A 21668-nucleotide genomic window follows, 5' to 3' on the forward strand; every position below is an offset into this window, starting at 1 on the left:
TAGGTCCCCATGGGGGAAACCAGTCTCCCTTCCACCCAGCTGGGAGCAGGATGAGGGATGGAAGCAGCTGATGAGAGGGAGGCTGTCTCCCGGGATCACAAAAAGGGGATGCTGCTGGTACTGGAGGACACCAACTTTACTGCAGGGTTTCTACAAAGGCATCAAATTCTCGGACATTCTTCTCGTGCACAGCCAGTTTCTCTGGTAGTGAGTCCTGCATGGGGAGGGAGAGAGGAGCTGCTTATTCAGGGAGGGGCCTGGAAGAGACTGCCCGCTCGGCCACCCTGAGCTGGCAAAGGAGCAAAGAGCTGGGCTCAGCAGTACTGGGCTGGGAGAGCAGAATGCAGGGCGCTGAGCAGCCGCCACACCTTCAGCTTCTAGGGGAGCCCAAGGGGAAAGAGGCTATTGACAGAACTCCTCATGCACCCAAGGGGGTCACCCACTTCGGTGAGAAAGAAAAGGACCCCACCACCACCAGGATGACAAAGCGGAGTTGAAGGTTCAATGTCTTTGGCACAGATCTCAGTGACACCAGAATAAAACAGTAAGTGTAGTGCTCTATTAATTAAGTTTACAAAAGGTCTGCACACCCCGAGCTGGGCCTCAGAATCCCCTGGGGCCCATGACCAAGGCATTTGCAGCCATTATCCCTCCCCCACCCCCACATGGGTTAGAGGAGATAAAAGAGAACAGTGAAAAACAGAAGAAACCAGAACCATGAGGAGTAAATTTAACTGTTCTCAATAACCAACTATTAATATAAATTTGCGTCTAGCCAGTCTAAAAGGAGGAAGAAAGCTCTCCATCCGCTGATGAATAACCAATACCAACTGCACCTGAAGAGTGCACCCATCCTGGAAGCTTTCCAGACAGGCACCAGGCAATGGGGAGAGGTGGGAAGCCCTCCTGCCTCAGCAACTATCAAGTGGCCCAGACACCCTGGACAGCCCTGGAGGCGCAGCGGCCCCGGCGTCACCTGCACTGGCTGTGGAGGCGCTGATGGTCACCTGTCCCAGCACATGCCAAGTGCGAGGCAAGGGAGTCAGCAGTTACGAGTCCAGACTCTCTCAGACACAGGCTCTCAGTCCAGACTCTCTCAGATCAGAGCTTTGTGTTGCCAGCTCCGTGTGCCCATGGGCACGGTATTTGTTCAGTGTCGGATTTCTCCTCTGTAAACTCAGATAATAAGGTACCGAGAACGCCTTGGTAAAGGTCACAATGACATTACTGCAGTTTTTATTGCTGAGCGTGCATCTCTGGTTAAAGCAAACCAAGGGCAGCTGTTCCCAGATCCCTGATTCCTGGAGCTATTCCTCGTATCTCAAAGTGAGAGGGGACATCCTCCGCCAGTGCATAGGGATCCTGACATCTTGTGGCACTGGGCACCCAGAATGTTTGGCCAAGCAGGGCACTCCTCTGCCGCCGAAGGCAGGAGTGGGAGATGGAGGCAGGATTAAGTTATCTAGCTAACCATGAGAACCGCAGCTGAGGGGATGAGCTCTGCTGGGAAAGGAAAGACCGGCATGGCTGGGGACCTTCCATGTCTTCTGCTCTGCACCACTGGCCTCTGCCTGGCAAGAGCTGCAGAAACCGACTGGCTCAGTGGCATCAGCAAGCAGAGGGCATCAGGCACAGAGCCACGGGAGTATGTAAACAATCTGCAGAGAGGACAAGGAAGTGAGCACACGCAGACTCACAGCAATGACTACCAGGCACCATGCAAATCTGGAGCATAATCGAAAGATGACAGTGGTCTCAGGGAGTCTCTTTTCTGTTACAGGGAAATGGAGGGTGTGGGAGTGAGTAAAGAAACAGGAAGAATTTTCTAGGCCTGTGGAGTAGGAATAACCAAGCGGGGAGGGAAGTCAAAGACGAGCAAGGTGGGGGAGTGTCCATACCAAGTCCTCAGCCATGGACTGTGCGCCGATATCTATCGAGAGACTGCTCAGTTGAGGAGGGTTCTGAAATTCACGATAGAAGGTCCCCAAGTCCATTGGAAGAATGTCGTCTTTAGAAAAAGCCGGTTTCTTCAAAAACAAGACAGATTCAGTTTAGCTTGCCTTGGAAAGAGGCAAACAGAAGCTATGATTAAGCCCTTTTCCTTCCAGGGATTATCCAAGAAAAGGCCCCCCAGGCTGACCTTCAGGAGAGAACCTGCCCCTTCATTACACCTGCCCCTTCTGAGCAACTAACTTCGAATCGTTCCTCTCCCCACTAGGTACATGTCCCCTTCCTTCAAAGGCCTTTTCTTCGCAAAGGGCCATCCATTTAGGCATGACTAGGACCGACATGACTACCACTAGGAAAGCCCAGGTGGAGCTGGATTTCACCCAAAGACAAGGCTAAATGCCTCGCTGCTCTGCTGGCAGACAACCTGGGCAGCTTCTCCACACAGAAACACAGCGCCACCCTATGCCCTATTGGCGCCAGCCCACGGGATCCCCATGAAGGAAGTCCTGTGGCACACAGTGGATCCCTCCAGGTTTTTTTTCCCCTTGGGGTGGTACAGGTCTCGGAGGTGATGGAACTTACCAAGTCAATCATGACGAAATCATCATGAGAACTGCCATTGCTGCCCCTGCTGGAGCCATTGGAGTGCAGGCTCCCCTGGAGAGGAGAGTCAGTCTCTGGGGAGTCGGGTGGATTCACCTGTTTCAGAAGAAGGCAGAGGGAGGGCCTGATACTGTGCACTGGGTGCAAGTGACTTATCATCAAAGGTTCTGTAAGGGACCATTGCTGGCTGCAAATCCAGGAGCCAAGGGACGTGGCTGGCCCCGCCAGGAAGGACGACCACTTACTGCACGGAGACTTTAGTCAGTGGTGGGCTCACCATGGGATCTGCATCCTCCAGCTCCAAATTCTTGGGAGCGAACATGGCAAACGGTACATCCAAACTGGTCAGGGTCACCTGAAGAGGCACAGGAGGAAGCATTTGTCCCACCCCGTCCGAGCTCAAGTGACTCCTGAGAAGCTGCCAGAAGCCTGAAACACCCAGAAGATCATGCTGCCCCCCAACTCCTGTCTTGTTGGAGGCCCCATTAAAGCTCACAGCACAAACAGGAGCTAGTTTCCCCAGCCTGAGAATTCAGCCTGGAAGCCTGATGCACAGTGATTCAATAACAACTGTGCTTCACTGGCGGGGCTGAGGAAGGACTTCCTGTAACAAGCCAGGCTGAGGGAATGGAGCTTCAGGTCAATGTGTTTGTACTAAGTGACGTCTAGTCGCTCTGCTGTGGAGGCTCACAAGATCATAGAATAGTTCATAACTTTTTCTGGAGAGACATCATGGGTTATTAACCCTATGCACAGAAAAACTCTCACTCACTCGTGTGCCCGCATACACACACTTTGCATGCAGTTCCAGTGGTGTCACAGGTTAGTAACCCTGAGTGTAGGACGTCACTACAAGGGCTCAGATATTTCCACAGCGACAGAAAAAAATCACCTGGTTGATGGGTTTGTTGACAAAAGCCCCTACTTTTCGGACAAAGATGGTCTCCAAGACATCATGGGGGGAGGCGCGTCCCTCGCTGCTGTTTGATACAGTTTCCGTGTCCTCGCTGGAGAAGAAAGGGGATGTTGGCACTCATTCTCAAACCAAAAAGGAGTCCTGAGGGGCTGCGGCCTACAGCAGGGGTTGCCACCCACCAGCCCACCCACATGGGAAGGGCCATATGTGGGGTGGCAGCATCGTCACCCTCCCCCCCTTTTTTTTAATAATAAATTTTATTGTTATATTCCCCATACAATTGCAGCCCCCCCATTCTGACCCCAATCCCTCCCCTCCCGCCCCCGCCCCCCTAAAAGTGTCTCTGGTTCATAGTTTTTTGTTGATTTTGATTTTCACTTTCTTATAGTAATTCATTTTCCTGGTCCCTTATTTAAGTTTTCTAGATTCCTGCGATGAGTGAGACCATCCGGTATTTTTCTTTTTCTTTCTGGCTTATTTCGCTGAGCACCCTCCCCTTTTGAATTCATAGCAGAGGACTACATTTCGTGGAACCACGTATTATTCACATGTGAGTGAAATTTAGTGTTACAATTGTGTGAAGCTTACGTAAAATTTATCTGAAATTACACTAAGCGCCATTTACCATGCATTTAGCACTCATATGTACAGGCAAGCTCTAGTAAACAACTCAAACTTTCATTATTCATCTACTACCTAGACAGACTTAAGAGTTCAGCTTCCTTTCTTTTTTTGTTCTGTTACTACAGTATAATGTAAAATTTAAGCCTTATCTGACGTAGGACATCACCATTATCCCAAGTCAATAGTCGCGCATTGATTCTTGCACAGTCAGGACTTCCCCTGCCCTGACTCGCTACCTGGGCCAAGGCTGCCTGTGCTCTGCACCATGTTACGTCTCCTTGGCCCCTCATCCCTCTCTCCCCAAGGTCTCTGAACCGCGTGTTCAGTCAGGCTGCTCTCCCTTCGTCCCTCCCTTCCAGCCCTCAAGACTGACTTAGAGTCCTGGAAGGGGGCTCCAAGGAGCACAAATGGGCCCATATACCGTGGCTGCCAGGCTAGCAGTCACCCCTTGCAAACAGCAGGCTACAGGAAGGGTCTTCTGGCCGAAACCAGGGGTTCAAGGTGAGAAGGTGGACTGTGCCATCCAAGTGACCAACCTCTGGACTCCTAAGACCTGCACTGAGGTAAGGCCGTATACTTCAGAACGCCCTACATCAGCTCCTCTGTTGATAGCTACTCTAACATGCCCTCGGGGTCAAGGCTCAGAAAATGAGAGTGTAAAATGACTAACAGATCTTCCTTTGATGATCCAACAGGGTGAGAGATGACAGGATGGAAATCTGGGAAGCCAGGAATGAAAGTAATTATTATTCCTGATGGACATCACAGAAAGATTTTCCCAAATGAGTCCCCTCCCACCACTCCACCGTGGGAATGAGAAAAGACTACCAGGAATTTCTATTATCCAAAAGTTCATTTAGGATGTGGTGGGGCAATCAACGTCATTATCTCTGGGGAGGGCAGGTCAGGTGAGGTCAAGACAGCCTCAGCTTCCCACGGGAGGACTCTGGGTGTAATGGAAAGAGAGTGCAGGCTTTCCATTCGGGGAACTAGTGTGTGCCCAGCTCTGGGGCAAGTTACTTAATCCTTCTAAGATCCTCTCATCTTTTACAAGGTGGTAACAGTGGCGATTTGTACAGGGTGAGGATAAAAGAACTGTCTATGTAATCCATGTTGCTATAATTTGAATTTAAAGACTGTATCATTTCTATAATCAGAAAAGACAAAGATTTAATGTAAAACATTTTTTACTGAGGGACAATAGTTGTTTCTCAAGGTTCTCCATGAGGCTGTTACATGGATGAAAAAATCAATCCTAACTACCGCCAGAGATACACTGAGGCCCCAGACTGCAGGGCTATGGTAAACACCCTATCCCTGTCCTCAGGAAACACTGAGGACCAATCGACTTGAAAGGAATAAATCTTGGGACAAGAGAAAAACATCTGAAAATGCCTTCACAAGACAACAGTGATGAGAGCCAAGCCCCCATGTTTGCTGTTAGCTGTGCAGCCCCAGGCCAGCGTCCTTACATACCAGCTGTGACCTAAGATTCTTATCAGGAATGTCAAGGATTCCACATTTTGGGTGTAAATGCCAAACCCGAGCCAATGCTGAAAGCTCCTTTTGTTGATACCAAATAAGCACATATGTCAGGGAGGCCAGGCCCTGGCTGGCCAGAGCAGCAACAGAACCGAGAGGCGAGCTCACCTGCTGGAAGGTGTGGCAGCACAATGGGCCCCATCGGAAGGGGTGTAGGTTGCCAGTCTCTCTTGGTCAGCCTGGGCACCGTGGGCAGGCTGGTTGGGAGCAAGGGGTACCCCACCTTCCTTCCCAGGAACCATTAGCTTTGGGGGAAAATGGAAAAATACAGTGAATCATGGCAGCATCAGGCAGGAGGGAAGCTCACGGCCTAGCATGATGGTATCCGCTTACACATTTTTCCATCACCAATGCTGCCACCAAGTGGGCAGGAAACCCAGGAGCTTTACCTTCTCTGGGACTCATTTCCTGAGAAACATGCGTGGCAATGACTATAGAGAGAAAGGAAAGAGGGAGAAGATCCCCGGGAAGCTCTTCTTTCCACTCTGAAGGGGAAGAGGTCCCTTCTGCACAGAGTCGCATCAGTCCTCCAAAGTTATGCAAGAGTTTTTAGCTTGAGAATACTTAGAAAACTACTGAGGTCACAAGAGGCCCCTCAGCTGCCTCAGGGCAGGGGAGGCAGCACAGAAAACCCCCTGGATTCTCCCCTTCTTTAAAGATACCTGGTGAGGGTGGGTGGCATTTAGGCCAGCAGCAAACACTACTGGATAAGCCAGGTCAGCTGATCCAACGCCCAGGGCAGCAGGCTGATAGGAAAGGCGAGAGCTTGAGAGCTAAGCAAGAGAAAAACAAAGAGGGGCAAAGGAAAGGAGGAGGAAAAACTAGGCAATCCTAGAGCATGACTAACGATCAAGGTCAGTGGAGGTAAGGGATAAGCCCAGCCCACATCCTCATGGGGCTGGGGGCCTGATGGAAGAGTTAATTAAAGACAGACCAGGCCGCGACATTTTACATAAGAAAATAGAGACTTATTTGTGGTGGGACAGATTCCCAGCTCTGGAGTCTCTCAGTCGCCTCAAAATGAATCCCCCCCCCCCTTTTCCCAGGGACTCAGCTAACTGTTTCAGTTTCTGGCCCAGCAGGTCTATAGCACACAAGCCCAGACAGAACTTTGAGTCCAAGTCATTGGTGTTTCCCAGGTCATTCTATTTTCTCCTCTGTCCTTCAAGTCCCTTTGAAATGGGTTTCTCTGATCACACCCTCCACCACTCCTGGGTATGGGAGGGTTCCTATTTATTTTAAAAAAGAAATACCACTCTTGGATTGTTTATTTGGAAAGAGATATAAATAACTCCATGTATGTTTCACATCAATGGGAGGAGGAGGAACAAATGAAAATTACTCTTTGGGGCTGCTGTGCTATGGCGTGTCCTGTTAAAAATCAATGACCAAGCCTCAGAATAACCCCCAGAACACTTGGGGACATTGAGATAGTGAAACCCGTTACTTTATTTACAGTGTTTAAATTAAAAATGCCATCTGACTACATCCCCGTCTTCCCATTGTGGACTCACTTGATGGGAAAAGGCCAGTCCTGCCATGGGGACCCTCAGGGTGTCCGTCACCACAGGAGTAGGGGTCTGAAAATGTGCCTTTGTGACAGTAAACACACACTGTGCACAGACACACACAGAGACAGGAGAAAGAAAAGAAGAAAAAAAGGGACTTGAGAAAGAAGTGAAAAAACTCTGGACGGGGCAGTAGCAACAGAGGCTGAAACGCACAAAGGTAAGTCAGGAGAGAAAGCCGCGCGGCCTTCCTGAAAGGACAACCGGGAAGGGTCTGAAGAAGAGATGTTTAGCCCAGGACGCTCCGCTACCTGCCTGTCCCCCTGATGAGCAGGTAGAAAACACAGCTGAGTCAAACTGGCATGACTTGCAAAACAGAAACCCGAAACAAGCATTAGTCTGTCTTGAATCAACAAAGCGTGGAAGGATGCTTGAGAATAGCCTCCAACAGTCAGGGCCTGAGAGCAGATGCTCAGTGTGCTGAGGATGAATGAGGACAAGGCTGCTAAGCTCATGTCAGACTGAAGACCTTTTTCTGGGGACCCAGAGTCTGCAGGGACAGGTTTAAACAGTTGACATTTGTTGGTTGGGACTGCAAAATGCTCAGGTATGTCTTCCTCTATCATCCCAGGGAAGATGAATGGGTATGTGCACTGTGCAGCCACAGGCACAGAGAATGTGTGTGTGTCCATACTCTATCCCAGATGGTGCAAGACAACTGAAGGGATAAAAACTGTTTGAAAGCGTACTTTCAAAACTTTTATGATCTCCAAGTTAATTATGGGCATGATGGTGATTCTGGGTCTTGCTGTTAATCTTTAAGACTAAGTAGTGAATTCATGCTTAGAATTAGAGATACAACCTTAAGTCACAGTAGCAGGTTAAAGGTCACATCTATGTCTTGATTCAAACTCTGTGTCCAAAAGATACAATGACCCTTATTTTCTTGGCAAAACAACATCACTTTAACATGTATTTACTGGACTCTAGCAAAAGCTCAAATAGAAGTTGTTGAACAATTATGCAAGTGCCTAGGTTAAACCAAAGGACTATTTCAACATTTACTGGAACAAGCAGACCTGATGGCTAGTGATTTTCCCCCTCTGTTCTATCCTCAAGGTTTAAAATGAGTATTTCTGCACCAAACTGTACCAGGCTTGCTCAGAGGTGCTCAGGGAGTACTGACAGGACTCAAGGGTACTCAATATTCATAAGATCTTGGTGTGAGCTACTTTTAAATCTCAAATGGCAAGTAATAGCATGAAAAAGACTCCCTTTACATAGGTTAAAAGACTTATGCAAACATCAGGTGTAGAAAATGCTTAACTTGCCTTTACTTTTGGTGTTGGGTCAAATTTCCACTGTCTCAGAGAAGAGCAACTGATTAATTAAAGCCCAGCCTTACCACCTCTCGTTTCTCCCAAGTCACAACTTTTTATGTTGCTTATGAATTGTCACTTGTAAAACAAAATAAAACTGCTTAATGAACATTAAATTCAAAATAGTCATTTTTATTGTCAAAAAAATCTACTCCCATTAATGTGCACTAGTAAGGAAGTGAGCTCCTCTCCCCCTCTTTGGAGCAGTGTTTCTTTATGTCAGTAAGTGTACTGGATGCTACCCCTCCCACAACAATGGTAACACTCAGGCCTAATGTACTTGTGGGGAGAAGGGAATAACCATTTTCACAATACCAAATCAAACTGTTTAACAATCTTTTTTAATACAGTATCTCAGAACAACCCAGGATGGAATGAATTCAAATTTTTTCTTCATTGAAAAACACATAATAAAAACTTATGAAAAGCTAGTTTGTTGGGTGCCCTAAATATGATGGTGAAAAGGAACCATGTGAGGTAATTTAATGGGAACAGAACTGAGCTAGGTCTAGAAGAAACTATCCAATGTGAAAGTCAAAGAGGGCCAGGCTGGACATGGTGAGCAGGATCTGCAGGCAATGAGGTAGAAGATGAATGACTCGGGTAAGAGATGTGCCCTGAAATTCAGTCAACTGTCAAAAATGACTGTCAGCTGAAGCCATCTGAGTATCATGTATGTTATACAAGACCACATTACTTCCTCCCTGGAAGTGGAGAACATTTTTCTGGAACCTCTTCACTATTGAAACTGGATTTGACACTAAAGATTGACTCAAGCGGAAAAGTTAATGGTTAAAAATATTCAAATAGAGAATAAAGATAGCAGAAATCTGTGTCAACAACTAAGAAAAACTGCCTTACTGTATGCTTGCTGGCATTTTATGCTAAATAATTATTGGTTCCTTCTGTGCTCCTTCCATTAGCAGGAATGGTATTTACCTCTTCAAAAAAGAGGGAGCTAGCAAGTTAACAAGTATAGGTCAGCGGGCCTCCCTGATAGCAGAATGCATCTGAAATTCTGTGACTGATTTTCCAGGAAATTTTAAGATGTCCCTAGGAATGTAAAGGTAACGTGTAATCTTGTGGATGAAGACTAGTTACAAACTAGATATACTGCAATTTACCTGATGGAGAAGACTCCCTCTCAGCACTTACAAGAACCTCCTGGAAATGGAGTGGTTGTGGAAACTACCACTCCCACCAAGAGACTGTATCTAAATTCTGATACCATTTTATAGGCTCCATATATGTACCAAATAATTATAGCCACCCCCTCCCAACCTGTTTCCTCCTACCTGTGATGGCGGAGAGGTGGAAAAAGAGGTGGTACACACTTCTTGAGAGTCTTCCACAGAAGGGTAAGTTACTCCAGTGTCCTCACCAGCAGTTCTAACGTGAAAGAAAAAAAACCCATAAATTTTCTGGTGATGGCAATCAGTTTCTGAAGGGATAACAAAGGCAGGTTAGATTAAAAAAGCAGTATGACAAGAATTGTTTCAGGTAGACTTCATAATGGCAAGAGGATATGTTAAGTCCTTGACGATTTTAAACATTTCCAGAAGAGCATCATCTTGGGGTATGACAACAGGCTTTTTAAAAACAAAACATCTTACATACTATGTGAGAAAGTATTGGCCAGTGCTGGGGGCCAGACTTAGGATCTCGAAGAATTGTTAACAAACAAAGTGCAGACTCTAAACACATGCCCATCCAACTTCACAAGTCCTCACATAAAGGTGGTATCTTTTCTGAATACACACTGACCCCAACCTCTAGAGAATTCTGTTTTCTGGGACCTAGGCCCAGAGACATTTGATTCTGATGTATAGCTGAACTGCGTGAGATGAAAACAATTTATTTTGCAAGAACATGCCACAAATCACTGTCACTCTTGTTGTCTCTAAGTAATCTGCCACTAAGAAAAGTCAAATCACTACTGTCAAAATGCAAAATGGGGTCTCCCCAGTGGCGCAGCGGGTTGAGCACAGCACTGTGTAGCTGTCCGCAGCCTCTGCAGCACGGGTTCGATTCCCATGCAGCCAGAGAGATTCCCATATGGTGTGGCAGACATTTCCTGTCTCGCCTGCCAGTTCTGCTCCCTGCTTTGTCTCTGGTGAATCCTGTCACCCTCCCTCGCCTCTGGCCTGTACCCCAGCTATTGTATAAATAAAAAAATAAATCTTAAAAAAAAAAAAGGAAACTATAAAAAAAAAATCTTAAAAAAAAAAAAAAAGATGCAAAATGTCCAAGAATTTCCTGAGACATTCTGTATACCCCAAATCTTGATGTACCTAACAGGCAGCAGCAAGAAGGGAAGCTAATTACTTCATTTCTTTCCATGTGGGGTATCCCCCCTTGCTACCCTCTGCCCACTTTTTCTTTTCCTTGCTATGGTTTAGAGGAGTGTCCTTACTATTCCTCACCTGTAATTGCAGGGATGCATGGGTGAGGAGCTGGGGTAGGGACGATCCACAAAATGATCAATGATAATGCCCATGATAGGTGGGGTCCTCTCAAACTGCCTGTAATACAAAAAGCAGATTACAGTATTGGTTAGACTGCCTTGCTAGCACCCCCTCACAAGTCCTCAGAGACCCCTGACCTTTTTATCTGTTGGCAGGAGCCAACAGAGCCTTGACTACTACATCCCTAACCGTAAACCAAGAACTCTATGTTCTGGACAAATTGGTTTGGAGACATGCAGATTCTCCAATCTGGAAACCACTTTTTCTTGATTTTATTCTTCTGAAGGGGGCTGATTTCAGCAGTGGCAAAGATGAATTATAGGCTGCACTTTGGGGTTTGTGGGGGAAAACCTTTAGAACAGTTCCTTTGAATTCCAAGGCTCTTCCTCACCTGGTGGACATGAATGCCAAGTTAATTCTGTAAGCACAAGAAAGAGTGATGGTGCCCACCGGTGTGCCCACTGTTCCAACACGAACTGTCTGGAAACCTAGGAGAAGAGATAAATTATTAGCTTTTTCCTAGAGAATACTGACAAGCCCCACACCACCATCCTCAGTCTGTCTTTCTCTAAATCAGTCTATTGTATAACCTCTAGCATTACCAACTTAGCAACTGAAGTGCAGCAACCTCAATTTCATATATACACACACACACATTTTTTCTTTCAATTAATACTATATTGACCTTATATTTCCACATAAAACTGCCTTCAAAGAGGTAAAACAACTGTTAATCCTAAAGCTTGCACAAGTCCTGCCCAGATGTGTCGCATGTCCAAAGAGACAGGGAAGGGGCACTAGGAGTCTGTCATACAAACATCTCAAGAAACAGCACTCCCACCCAAGCTGCCACCTCAGAACTAAGTTTAGAAAAGAGCCAGGGCCTTGCAGGTAATACTTCCAGCAAGCTCTCCTGGTTTTCCCCAGCCTCATTTCCAATTTTTCAAACATGTTGATGCTCAACATAAATGTGTAACAATCATTGTAGAAAATAAGAAGAACAGACAATTATATAAAAAGAAAGAATATTGAGTTATTGGAACTTCAGGAATCATTTAGATGTTCCCTGGCAGTTCTCTAGATCACTTACCTACCTTATATTTTCCTTACTTATAGTATAAATATTAAGGATATAAGTTACATGTCACTACAGGCATCATCCAAGTCCATCTGTAAAGACAGGAGAGCTCTTAACACTACAAATGATTTTCAGCCTTGATTCATACCTTCTCCTAAGCCGTTTAGCTGAACTTCCCCAAAATATATCCTATAGGGAAAAAAGAATAAATGTTACCTTTTTATTTTAAGGGCCTCCATAGTCAAAACACCTAGAAACAAAATAAACCAACCAACCCTCTTCCCTTATCTGCGTGAACACCTCCCCTAACGGCGTGATGATGACACTACTTCAGTTAAGCTTCAGGCAAGGGCATATATATGAAGATGATTAAAAAGTGAGGAAAATAATAATTAAGTGGAAACTGCTATTTAAGTTTCTTCCTCCTGGCTCCTGAAATGTGTTTTAATAGAACACCTACTGGGAAATAAGAATATATACATAAAATTAGTAAATGGATCTGGGAATACTATTAGAAAAAACTAAATTGTGAAGAGAGGTCTTTGACTATCTCTATGCTTACAACCAGTCATCCCAAAGGAAACTGGTTTAGAAATTTAAAAAATCTTGCCCATCATAAAGTTAGAGGCAAGACGATCTTGAATATATGAAAATATAAACATAGGAACCTTCTCATGAGCTCTCTGGGAAGACCAATCTACATTAGCAAAAAGTCTGAATTAAAAAATACTTAAAATGTATTTTTATGTTTTTTAAGTAACAGTTAAAAATTAACTACATATATGGGTTTATTAGATAAATAATAAGCTCCAGCAATGTACAAAGTCTTATGGTTAGATGTTAGGGAGGATATAAAGACAAATTAAGGTGAGATTCAGGATAGATCTTAATCTGAGGTCCCACATTTTACAGTCTGATGTGGAAGAAAAGGCATGTATAAAATATCTGAAATATACTCATACAAACAACTGAAAGCAGGGGTTGGCAAACTTTTAAAAGAGAACCATGTAGTAAATACTTCAGGCTTGAGGCTACACAATTACTGAGCTTTGCTGCTGTATTGCAAAAGTAGTCATAGATGGACACATAAGAGAATGGGGTGGCTGTGTTTTAAATAACTTTATAAAAACAAGTGAGGGCCTCCCTGGTGGCACAAGGGGTTAAGTCTCAGCACCATGAAGCTATCAACAGCCACAGCAGCATGAGTTCAATCCCCGAGCAGGGAGCTAACCCACATGGTGCAGTAGACCTCTCAGTCTCACCACTGCTCCCCTCAGCAGTGCATTTCAATAGATCTGCCTGTTCTGCTCCCCACTCTGTCTCTGGTGAATTCTCTCACCCCCTGCACCTCTGGCCTGCACCCCAGTTCTTGTATGCATAAATAAATCTTAAAAAAAAAAAAAAAGTAGGTGATCTGCTGACCACAGTGTACAGTCTTCAGCCACAGAGTGATTCAGGATTGATGTTAATAATGTGTTGCCAATCTGGTGAATTCTCTCGCCCTCCCGTGCTTCTGACTGTACCCAGTGCATGTATAAACAAACAAACAAATAAATAAAACATGCCTCTATTAAAAAAAAAAAAACTTAAAAAAAAAAATGTGTTGCCAAGAGAGAATCTACTAGGTATGGTACTTGAAATTAATTATGCTAAACATTTCCTTGGCTATACTCTGCATGCTAGGCAGGGGCTAGGCAAAAGTTTTCTTCAGAGAGAGTAAACAATAAAGTTTTAATTGTCTTGATGATCAAAAAAAATCATGAGTTTTCAAAGGAATATAATTCTACTGTGACATGATCAAATCTATACAATCCGGGGGAAAAAAGATCATACAGGTTAAAAGACAATATTATTCTTTAATGTTAACCTGTTAGAGCAAATCACTCTCTGGGGTCATCCACTCTGCTATGGTTTAACCTAGTTATTTGTACCTAAAAGCACTCCTAAATGATAAAACAGTGAATATTATAGTACTCTAGAGATACAAGATTTAAACACTAATATAAAAATAGACTAGGAATCCTAGTTAACTGAGCTGATGACTAGTCGTGCAGTATGGCTACTTATAAAAGAGCTTAAGTGAAGAGGACTTGGCATAGTAAATGAGATGAGTTAGAAAGTAACCTTTCTATTATATCTAAATAAAAGTCTAGTAATTTTCAAATGGAATACTCATCTTAAACCTAGGAAAATTAAAAGAGAATGTATTAAAGTCCTGGAAAATGCCTATCTTTCCATGCTCTAGTCTCACGTTTTCTGCTGTGTCCTCTAGCCACACTCAGTCTCTTTGACAACCAAAGCACAGCTCTTTCCCTACTCCCCCATTCTGGGCCTTGCCATCTGCAGCGCGCCTCACCTGCAAGGATCACTCTCCCTCAGTTCTACCTGCACTCTGCTGCAGGGTCTAGCTTGAATGTTACTTCCTCTATGAAGCCGACCTTATTTGTCTCTCCCATAACACACTTTCCCTTCCTGTATTCTACCAGTGCCTTTTCCCTGATACTGTTATGCAGTTCTCAGATCTTGCTTTTTATTATAATTAAACATGTACCAAACTGTTCCCCCCATCAGGTTAGAATCATTAGTGTCTCTGTCTAGTTCTTCCTTGCGCCTAGCACAATGCATGCATTAAAAAGGCACACAATATGTATGTGCTGAGGTGAAATACTCTGAGGAGAATATTTAAAGAACTACTGATCAGGGCCTCCCCGGTGGCGCAGCGGTTGAGCGCTGGGTTGCGAAGCTGCCCGCGGTCTCTGCGGCGCCGGTTCGATCCCCGGCTGCTCCCCGGCCACCGGAGGAGGGTCCCACATGGCGCGCCGACCTCTCCTGCCGCCCGCTGCTCCCCTCAGCTGTGTACTTCGGTCCTTCTGCCTGTTCTGCTCCCCGCTCTGGCTCTGGTGAATTCTCTCACCCTCCCGTGCTTCTGACTGTACCCAGTGCATGTATAAACAAACAAAATAAAGAAAGAAAGAAAACATGCCTCTATAAAAAATAAATAAATAAATAAAAATAATAAGAACTACTGATCAATTCTTTATGCCACAGATAATTAGTTAAAAACTGAAATTGAATTAGCTGTTAGAGAGAAGTTTTAACATTGGAACATAGAAGGCTATGGAATTCTCCCAAGAGAGTCTGTATTTTTGTGTCTTAAACTCCTTTTCCAGTTTTCAGTTATAAATCCGCTCCCCAGGAATCATGACTGTATCAATAAAAGATGATGAACTTGGTGGTTTTGGAAAGCCAAGACTCATAAGGGAGGATGGATAGCGACGCGAAGTAAAGCTATAGAATCAACTGTTTAACCAACCATCTGTCCATGAATTAATCAAGAACATCGGAATGCGGTCAGTGCAGGGTGATGTGGCTGATGAGTGAATCAAGAAGGTAAGCAGCTAGTTACCTGTACAATATGACATATTCGTGCCCCTGTTTTCTGGAGAGTCTATAGGCTGGGGTCACTCTAGTTATAGCAAGGAGGGACTTCAGCAGCAATGACAGTCTGTTGTACACCGTGTAGGAAACTTTAATTTCTTTATCACACCTGTGGAGCAAAAGACACTATCAGCATTTTCCTATTCAACTAACATAAAACAAAGAACAGAAATCAATGGGTATAGAAATATTTTAATGTTGCATGTAGTACCTGAGATTAATTTGGTAACATTATTCATGAATTCAAATAGAATATAATTTGCTTTGTAGTCCAACTATATCATTTAGAGACTATTACAGTCAACAGAGACAGTGGTATATGCAACACTAGAATGGTACGAAATTAAATTTATCAATAGAACATGTTCTGAACTAAAGGTTCAGATTGTCAGTTTATCAAAAGACTGTTGAAGGTAACCAAAGTTTCACTTTCTCAATCATTACACAAAGGCAGGTGACATCAGGACACCCAATAAGTTTTCTAGTTTTGAAGCAGTTACCTTTCTAGGAAATTAAGCAGCACACTAGAAAATAGTATTGCATATTGCAATTATATTACTGAACATGCAAACATAATTTGAATCAATGTGCTATCTTACTAAGATTGATCTCTAAACATCTAGCAGGAAATATGCAGAAAAGTCTGGTCTAAAATTTTGGACATATTCTGGCAATTAATTGTTTCCTATTTAAGAAAGAAAAATAATGCCCACACCTCACACTTATTACTGTTTGGTTTTTTGATGTGTTGCTATTTCTTTAATTTTCCTATAGACACTTTGAAAACTGAAACTTAAGGCAGGAAATAAGCTAATCTCTCTTGAAAGAAGAAAATAGAGAGGAAAATAACATGCATTTCCAATCCATGTCCAACCAAGTATGTGAAAAAAGAAGCAGTGAGGGGAAATCTTATTGGATGTCTGCCACCCAGAACAGACAAAACAGAGTCGTCATGTTACAAGAGTTCACAAGGGATTTAATCAGAGAACTATCTGTACTCTGGGAAAACAACAAATCCTTTTCAGCTCGCTCTCTATTCCTCTCCCTGTGGTGTCTGAGTCTCTCTCTGGACTGACACTCCCTCTGAAGGTCATCTCTGTGACTCTGCTGGAAGTGCAGCAGGAAGAAAATTATAGCAAAGACATCTTGGCTTTGTTAAGTGGTCAGTACACCCCCTGTCCTCCCAAACCCCCCGCCGCCCCACACCCCATGCTGATAACAAAGCCCTGCTTTTCACACAGCATCATATGCTTTACCCTCAGCCTCCCCGAGCAAGGACCCTAAGACAGAGCACTTACTTTTCATTCATTTCAAGACACCAAATCTCTAGCTCCATGGAATCTCCCTGTAGATGGGACAATTAAAAGATTTTTTTTTAGTATTTAAAAAAAAAAAAATCCTCTTTTTTCTTATGACACAGCACTACACAGTCAATATATTGGAAAGTATAAATAGCAAAAAGAAAAACGCAAGACATCTAATTATAATTCACTTCAATACAATCTGCTTTCTAAATAGCAGGAAGATCATATCATATATACTAATTTTGTCACCTATCTTTTTCTTAATATACAAAACATGGGGCCTCCACCAAACATGGTGGTGCAGGCGGTTGAGTGCTGTGCTGTGAAGCTGTCCGCAGCCTCTGCAGAGCCAGTTCAATCCTGGCTGGCCGGCGAGGGCCCCACATGGCGGGCAGACCTCTCCTGTCATGCCCGCTGCTCCCCTCAGCAGTGTATTTTGTCAGTCTGCCTGTTCTGTTCCCTGCTCTGTCTCTGGCGAATCCTCTCACCCTCCCACGCATGTGGCCTGTACCCCGGTTTTTGTATAAAAATAAATAAATAAACCTTTAAAAAAATATATACAAAACATGGATTTTCCTTATAATTGTTTTTGATGGTTGCATAGTATTTCATCATGTGACCATCAAATTATCCAGCTGATCCCCCATTGTTTTTTTAAAGATTTATTTATTTAAGGCAAATTTCCAGCATTAGAATTGCTAGTTCAAAAAGTACACGTTTCTAAGACTTTTAATACATATTTCCAAATTGCTCCTCAGCAAGGCCGACACTTTAAATGATGAACAGTTTTTCCCTCCAATTCTAATAAGATTATTTTTGGGTGACACCCACAGTTAAGACATACCTTAACTAGTTTCTCACTCAAAAGTTTTTTAGTTGTTTGATGTTTTTAGACAAGCTGTTCAGCCTCTTTATGTGTTACTCTAGACAGATTAGTGTTTATCATGTGGTAATGACAGTCATACTTCTGCATACCAGAAAGCTTTTTACTTATCAGTGGGAACAGGGTTATTCTTTTAGGTTTAGGAGTAAGCTTGAGTTAGCTTGTGGAGTAGAGAACTCTTACTTATTCTAGATCAAATTTAGATATGTGTCCTGAATCTAGATCTTTTTTATCATATTGCCATTTTTTAATGATATAATGAATTTTTAATTTCCTCCCAAAAAATCAAGGGATGACTGGGTGTTATGATATGTTCAAATTGGTGTGGTTTCTCCAGGACAAAAAGAACAATTTATAGTCAGATTTCATAGATGCATGGGAGAAGAAAGAGTTCTTTTCTGGGGATTCTTTTTGAACTCCTATGGATCACTACAGAATTCATATATCAACTGGCAATTCAATAAAAATGAATATGAAATTTTGTTTTATTTGTTAGTAAGGGTTTCATGGAATGAGCACTGACATCAATTATTCAACAAAATTCATGGAGGGCCTACGACATGCCATCCCAGGCACTGTGTCAGGCACTGAGGATGGTGAGATGATTATTTATATCTTCCCTCATTTCAAAAGGAAGCTGAAGAATTACAAAGATAAATCAGCTGTGGTATAACTGCTCACCTCAAGCGTAAAAGAGGTCAGAATATGAACAGGTAATGACTGCCTACTGTAACAATACATGCCTCCATTCTCACATGGAATATGGTAGAACAAAAAACATTTAAAAATCACAGTAAGTAATACTCTAGAAACATATAAACAAAGCACATAGGAAGTCTAAAGATAGTAGTTATCTCTAGATTTTCTAGAGATAAGAGATGAACAAAGTTATATCATCTATAGATGATATGTCTAAAGATGAAGCGAGGGGCCTCCCCGGTGGCGCAGCGGTTGAGCGCTGGGTTGCGAAGCTGCCCGCAGCCTCTGCAGCGCCGGTTCAATTCCCGGCTGCTCCCCGGCCACCGGAGGAGGGTCCCACATGGTGCGCAGACCTCTCCTGCCGCCCGCTGCTCCCCTCAGCAGTGTACTTCGGTCCTTCTGCCTGCTCTGCTCCCTGCTCTGGCTCTGGTGAATTCTCTCACCCTCCCGCGCTTCTGACTGTACCCAGTGCATGTATAAACGAAACAGACGAACAAACAAATAAATAAATAAAACATGCCTCTATAAAAGAAAAAAAAAAAATTTAAAGATGAAGCGAGAGTCTATTCCAAGTGGTTGGAATAATAAGTACAAAACCCATAACCTTCTCAAAGAAAGATGAGAAGTTCAAAGAGGGAAAAGGCAGGAAAAAGGCTGAGTTGGGGGCCTCCCTGGTGGTGCAAGGGGTTAAGCTTCAGCAAAGCAATCCACAGCTACTGCAGCCCGGGTTTGAGTCCCGGCCGGCCAGGGAGATACCCACATGGCACAGCAGACCTCTCCTGTCTCGCCCGCTGCTCCCCTCAGCAGTGTATTTCAGTGGATCCACCTGTTTTGTTCCCCACTCTGTCACTGGTGAGTCCTCTCATCCCCCGCACCTTTGGCCCACAGCTCTTATATGCATAAATAAATAAATTGAAAAGAAAAGAAAAAGGCTGAGTCAGACCACAGTGTGAAGAGCCTGGTGTGCCAAGCTAATGTCATCCTGGCCATAACCTTACCTCAGAAGTCTTGAGAGAGATCTCCACACACATAGACCTCCCGACAGCAGGGAGCTGCCCTGCCAGTGCCTTCTTAGCTTCATGTGTAACCTCGGGGATGTCTTTGATTGCCAAATTGAACTAGAAAACAAAAGGGACTTGTGTTAACCAATTTACAAGGAACATTATGGAAAATTAAAGTATGTTGTAAGACTGTGTATTGGGTAACCCAGGTATTGCTTGGACTCATTAAGGACATTCATTCACTTCTCTCTTCCTCTTAAGAGAGAGCCTGATCAAAGCTCCAAATTTCAGGTTGAAGAAAGCTAATTTTTTTTACCTATTACAAAGATAACAATGTGAGGCCTCCCCAGTGGCGCAGAGGGTTGAACGCAGTGCTGTGAAGCTGTCCGCAGCCTCTGCAGCACGGGTTTGATTCCCAGCTGGCCAGGGCGAGTCCCACATGGCGCGGCAGACCTCTCCTGTCTTGCCCGCTGCTCCCCTCAGCAGTGTATTTCAGTCTGCCTATTTTATTTCCCAGTCTGTCCCTGGTGAATCCTTTTACACACACACACCCACATCTCTGGCCTGTACCCCAGCTCTTGTATAAAAATAAGTAAATCTTTAAAAAAAAAAAAACACAAAGATAACAATGCTTTCTAAAGACCAAATTTTTTCACCTATCACAGCAGAAAGCCAGGAACCAAATGAACCAGGACCAGCGTTCGATAAAGAAGTTTCCAGGTAAATGGATCAAATGGAATTCAATAATTTAATGTTATAATTTAGTAATATCATAAAGTGTATCCCTTAATAAGGCACCTGTGATTTCTTGTAACAAATACCACAGTATTCCCTTTAGCAACGAACAGGAAATTTACCCAATCTGAACCTGTTGGGGAGGAAGATGAATGCGTACAAATCTTCTCACCAAGTCGAGCCTGGACGATCACTTGGACAGTCTAAAAAAAGAAAAACAAGAAAGCAAGGATGAAAAGGTTTAAGCTGATTTGTCTCCCGATCAAGTTAAAACCCTCCCAGCGCAGGATTTAAAAGATGCCAGTTATTACTATACTTCAGGAAAGGGCAGAATTTGAAACATGTAAGAACAGAGTGGAAAAACACTACACAAATCTATAACACGACAGACTTTCCTGAGGGTGTCGTGTCAACCAATTAGAGGACTTATAGTTTGAAGCTTGGGCTCTGTAATATTTTCACATGGCAGCAGGGAAATGACACATGGTAGCTTTGAGTTCCATAAAGAAATAAGTCCAACCGTAGGTTTAAATATTCACTGCCATCCACTTATATAATCATAGTAGACTTAAAGCTAAGCAATTATTCATGTGATTTGGTCCAAATGGCAAAAGTCTTCCAATTAATTTTACAACCAGAATCTACTGAACGGATTTTTTTCGCACTGTGTAAGTTGAGAGGAAGGAATGATAGGAGTGGAAATGATTTTTAGATTCAGGAAAATAAAACTTCTAATCATTCAAAATTCAGTTTTAATTTTTCATTACCCAGAAGGGAACAATAAATGAAAGCAAGACATCTCAGAGTCAGTTGATGCTTCAGGAAAGATGCCCAAAATGCTGTCCATTCCAGTCCACAGTCTTTGTTCCCATCTCAAGAGAACATTCTGTGCCAATAACCTGGCATAATAGCTTGACATTTCTGCAAACAGCCTTGCAAAAAAATTTTTTTGAACAAGTAGCTGTGGAAAATTGGAAGTTACTTTTTAGTTACACCCCCAGTACCGCCCCCAAACTTCACAGTTTAGTTTACAACAGACAGAAGTATCCCTTAAAATGGGCAAGCTGCAAGCTGTTATGCTATATTTCCAAAAAGAGAGAAGCAAGGAAGTTATTTCTAACAGTTTTAAGCTCAAGAGAATGGATATATTACCTTGAGGGCAAAAAATTTAATGAACTTGTCCAGGTCCTTTCTGTCCTGGGAATTGAGATCAGTTTCCATTGCCTATAGGAATCTAAAAAGGGGGGGGGGGGGGAAATGTTGAGAAAAATGTGACCAGTGTCTTTTAAAAGAGATTGCTACATCAAAATACACAGAGATGGTATTGTCTACTATCTGCATGGATAGTCATGTGGGAGAGGAAAAAAAAATTCCCCGACTAAAGATACCCAAGTGAAAAATATTAAGACACTATCTGAGGAAAATAAATTCCACCACACAAGGAGCTAAATCTAGGAAACAAAGACTGGATAACACATTTTAACCTGAATCTCAAACTATGAGCTTTAAATACAACGTACCTATTAAAAAAATTTTATTACCC

General features: G+C 43.5%; 1 protein-coding gene across 9 annotated transcripts; it reads right to left on the reverse strand.

Annotated features, from left to right (window-relative positions):
• Positions 1–136: 136 nt before the first annotated feature.
• Positions 137–21346, reverse strand: ATG13 (autophagy related 13; the record flags this gene model as incomplete). Of its 9 annotated transcripts, none has more annotated exons than XM_084242192.1 (17): positions 137–214; positions 1899–2027; positions 2533–2649; positions 2831–2908; positions 3446–3560; positions 5744–5880; positions 6298–6381; positions 7150–7248; positions 9818–9911; positions 10946–11044; positions 11379–11475; positions 12214–12254; positions 15472–15612; positions 16802–16848; positions 19388–19507; positions 20248–20328; positions 21278–21346. In XM_084242192.1, the coding sequence occupies 17 exons, from the start codon at positions 21344–21346 to the stop codon at positions 137–139; spliced, it is 1626 nt and encodes a 541-aa protein (XP_084098318.1). The 9 variants fall into 9 exon arrangements, with proteins under 9 accessions (XP_084098318.1, XP_084098317.1, XP_084098321.1 ...); XM_084242191.1 differs by having other exon boundaries at positions 6298–6408; XM_084242195.1 differs by lacking the exon at positions 7150–7248.
• Between the last annotated feature and the right edge of the window lie 322 nt (positions 21347–21668).

This window comes from Talpa europaea (genome assembly GCF_964194135.1).
Source record: "Talpa europaea genome assembly, chromosome: 1".
Taxonomy (NCBI): domain Eukaryota; kingdom Metazoa; phylum Chordata; class Mammalia; order Eulipotyphla; family Talpidae; genus Talpa; species Talpa europaea.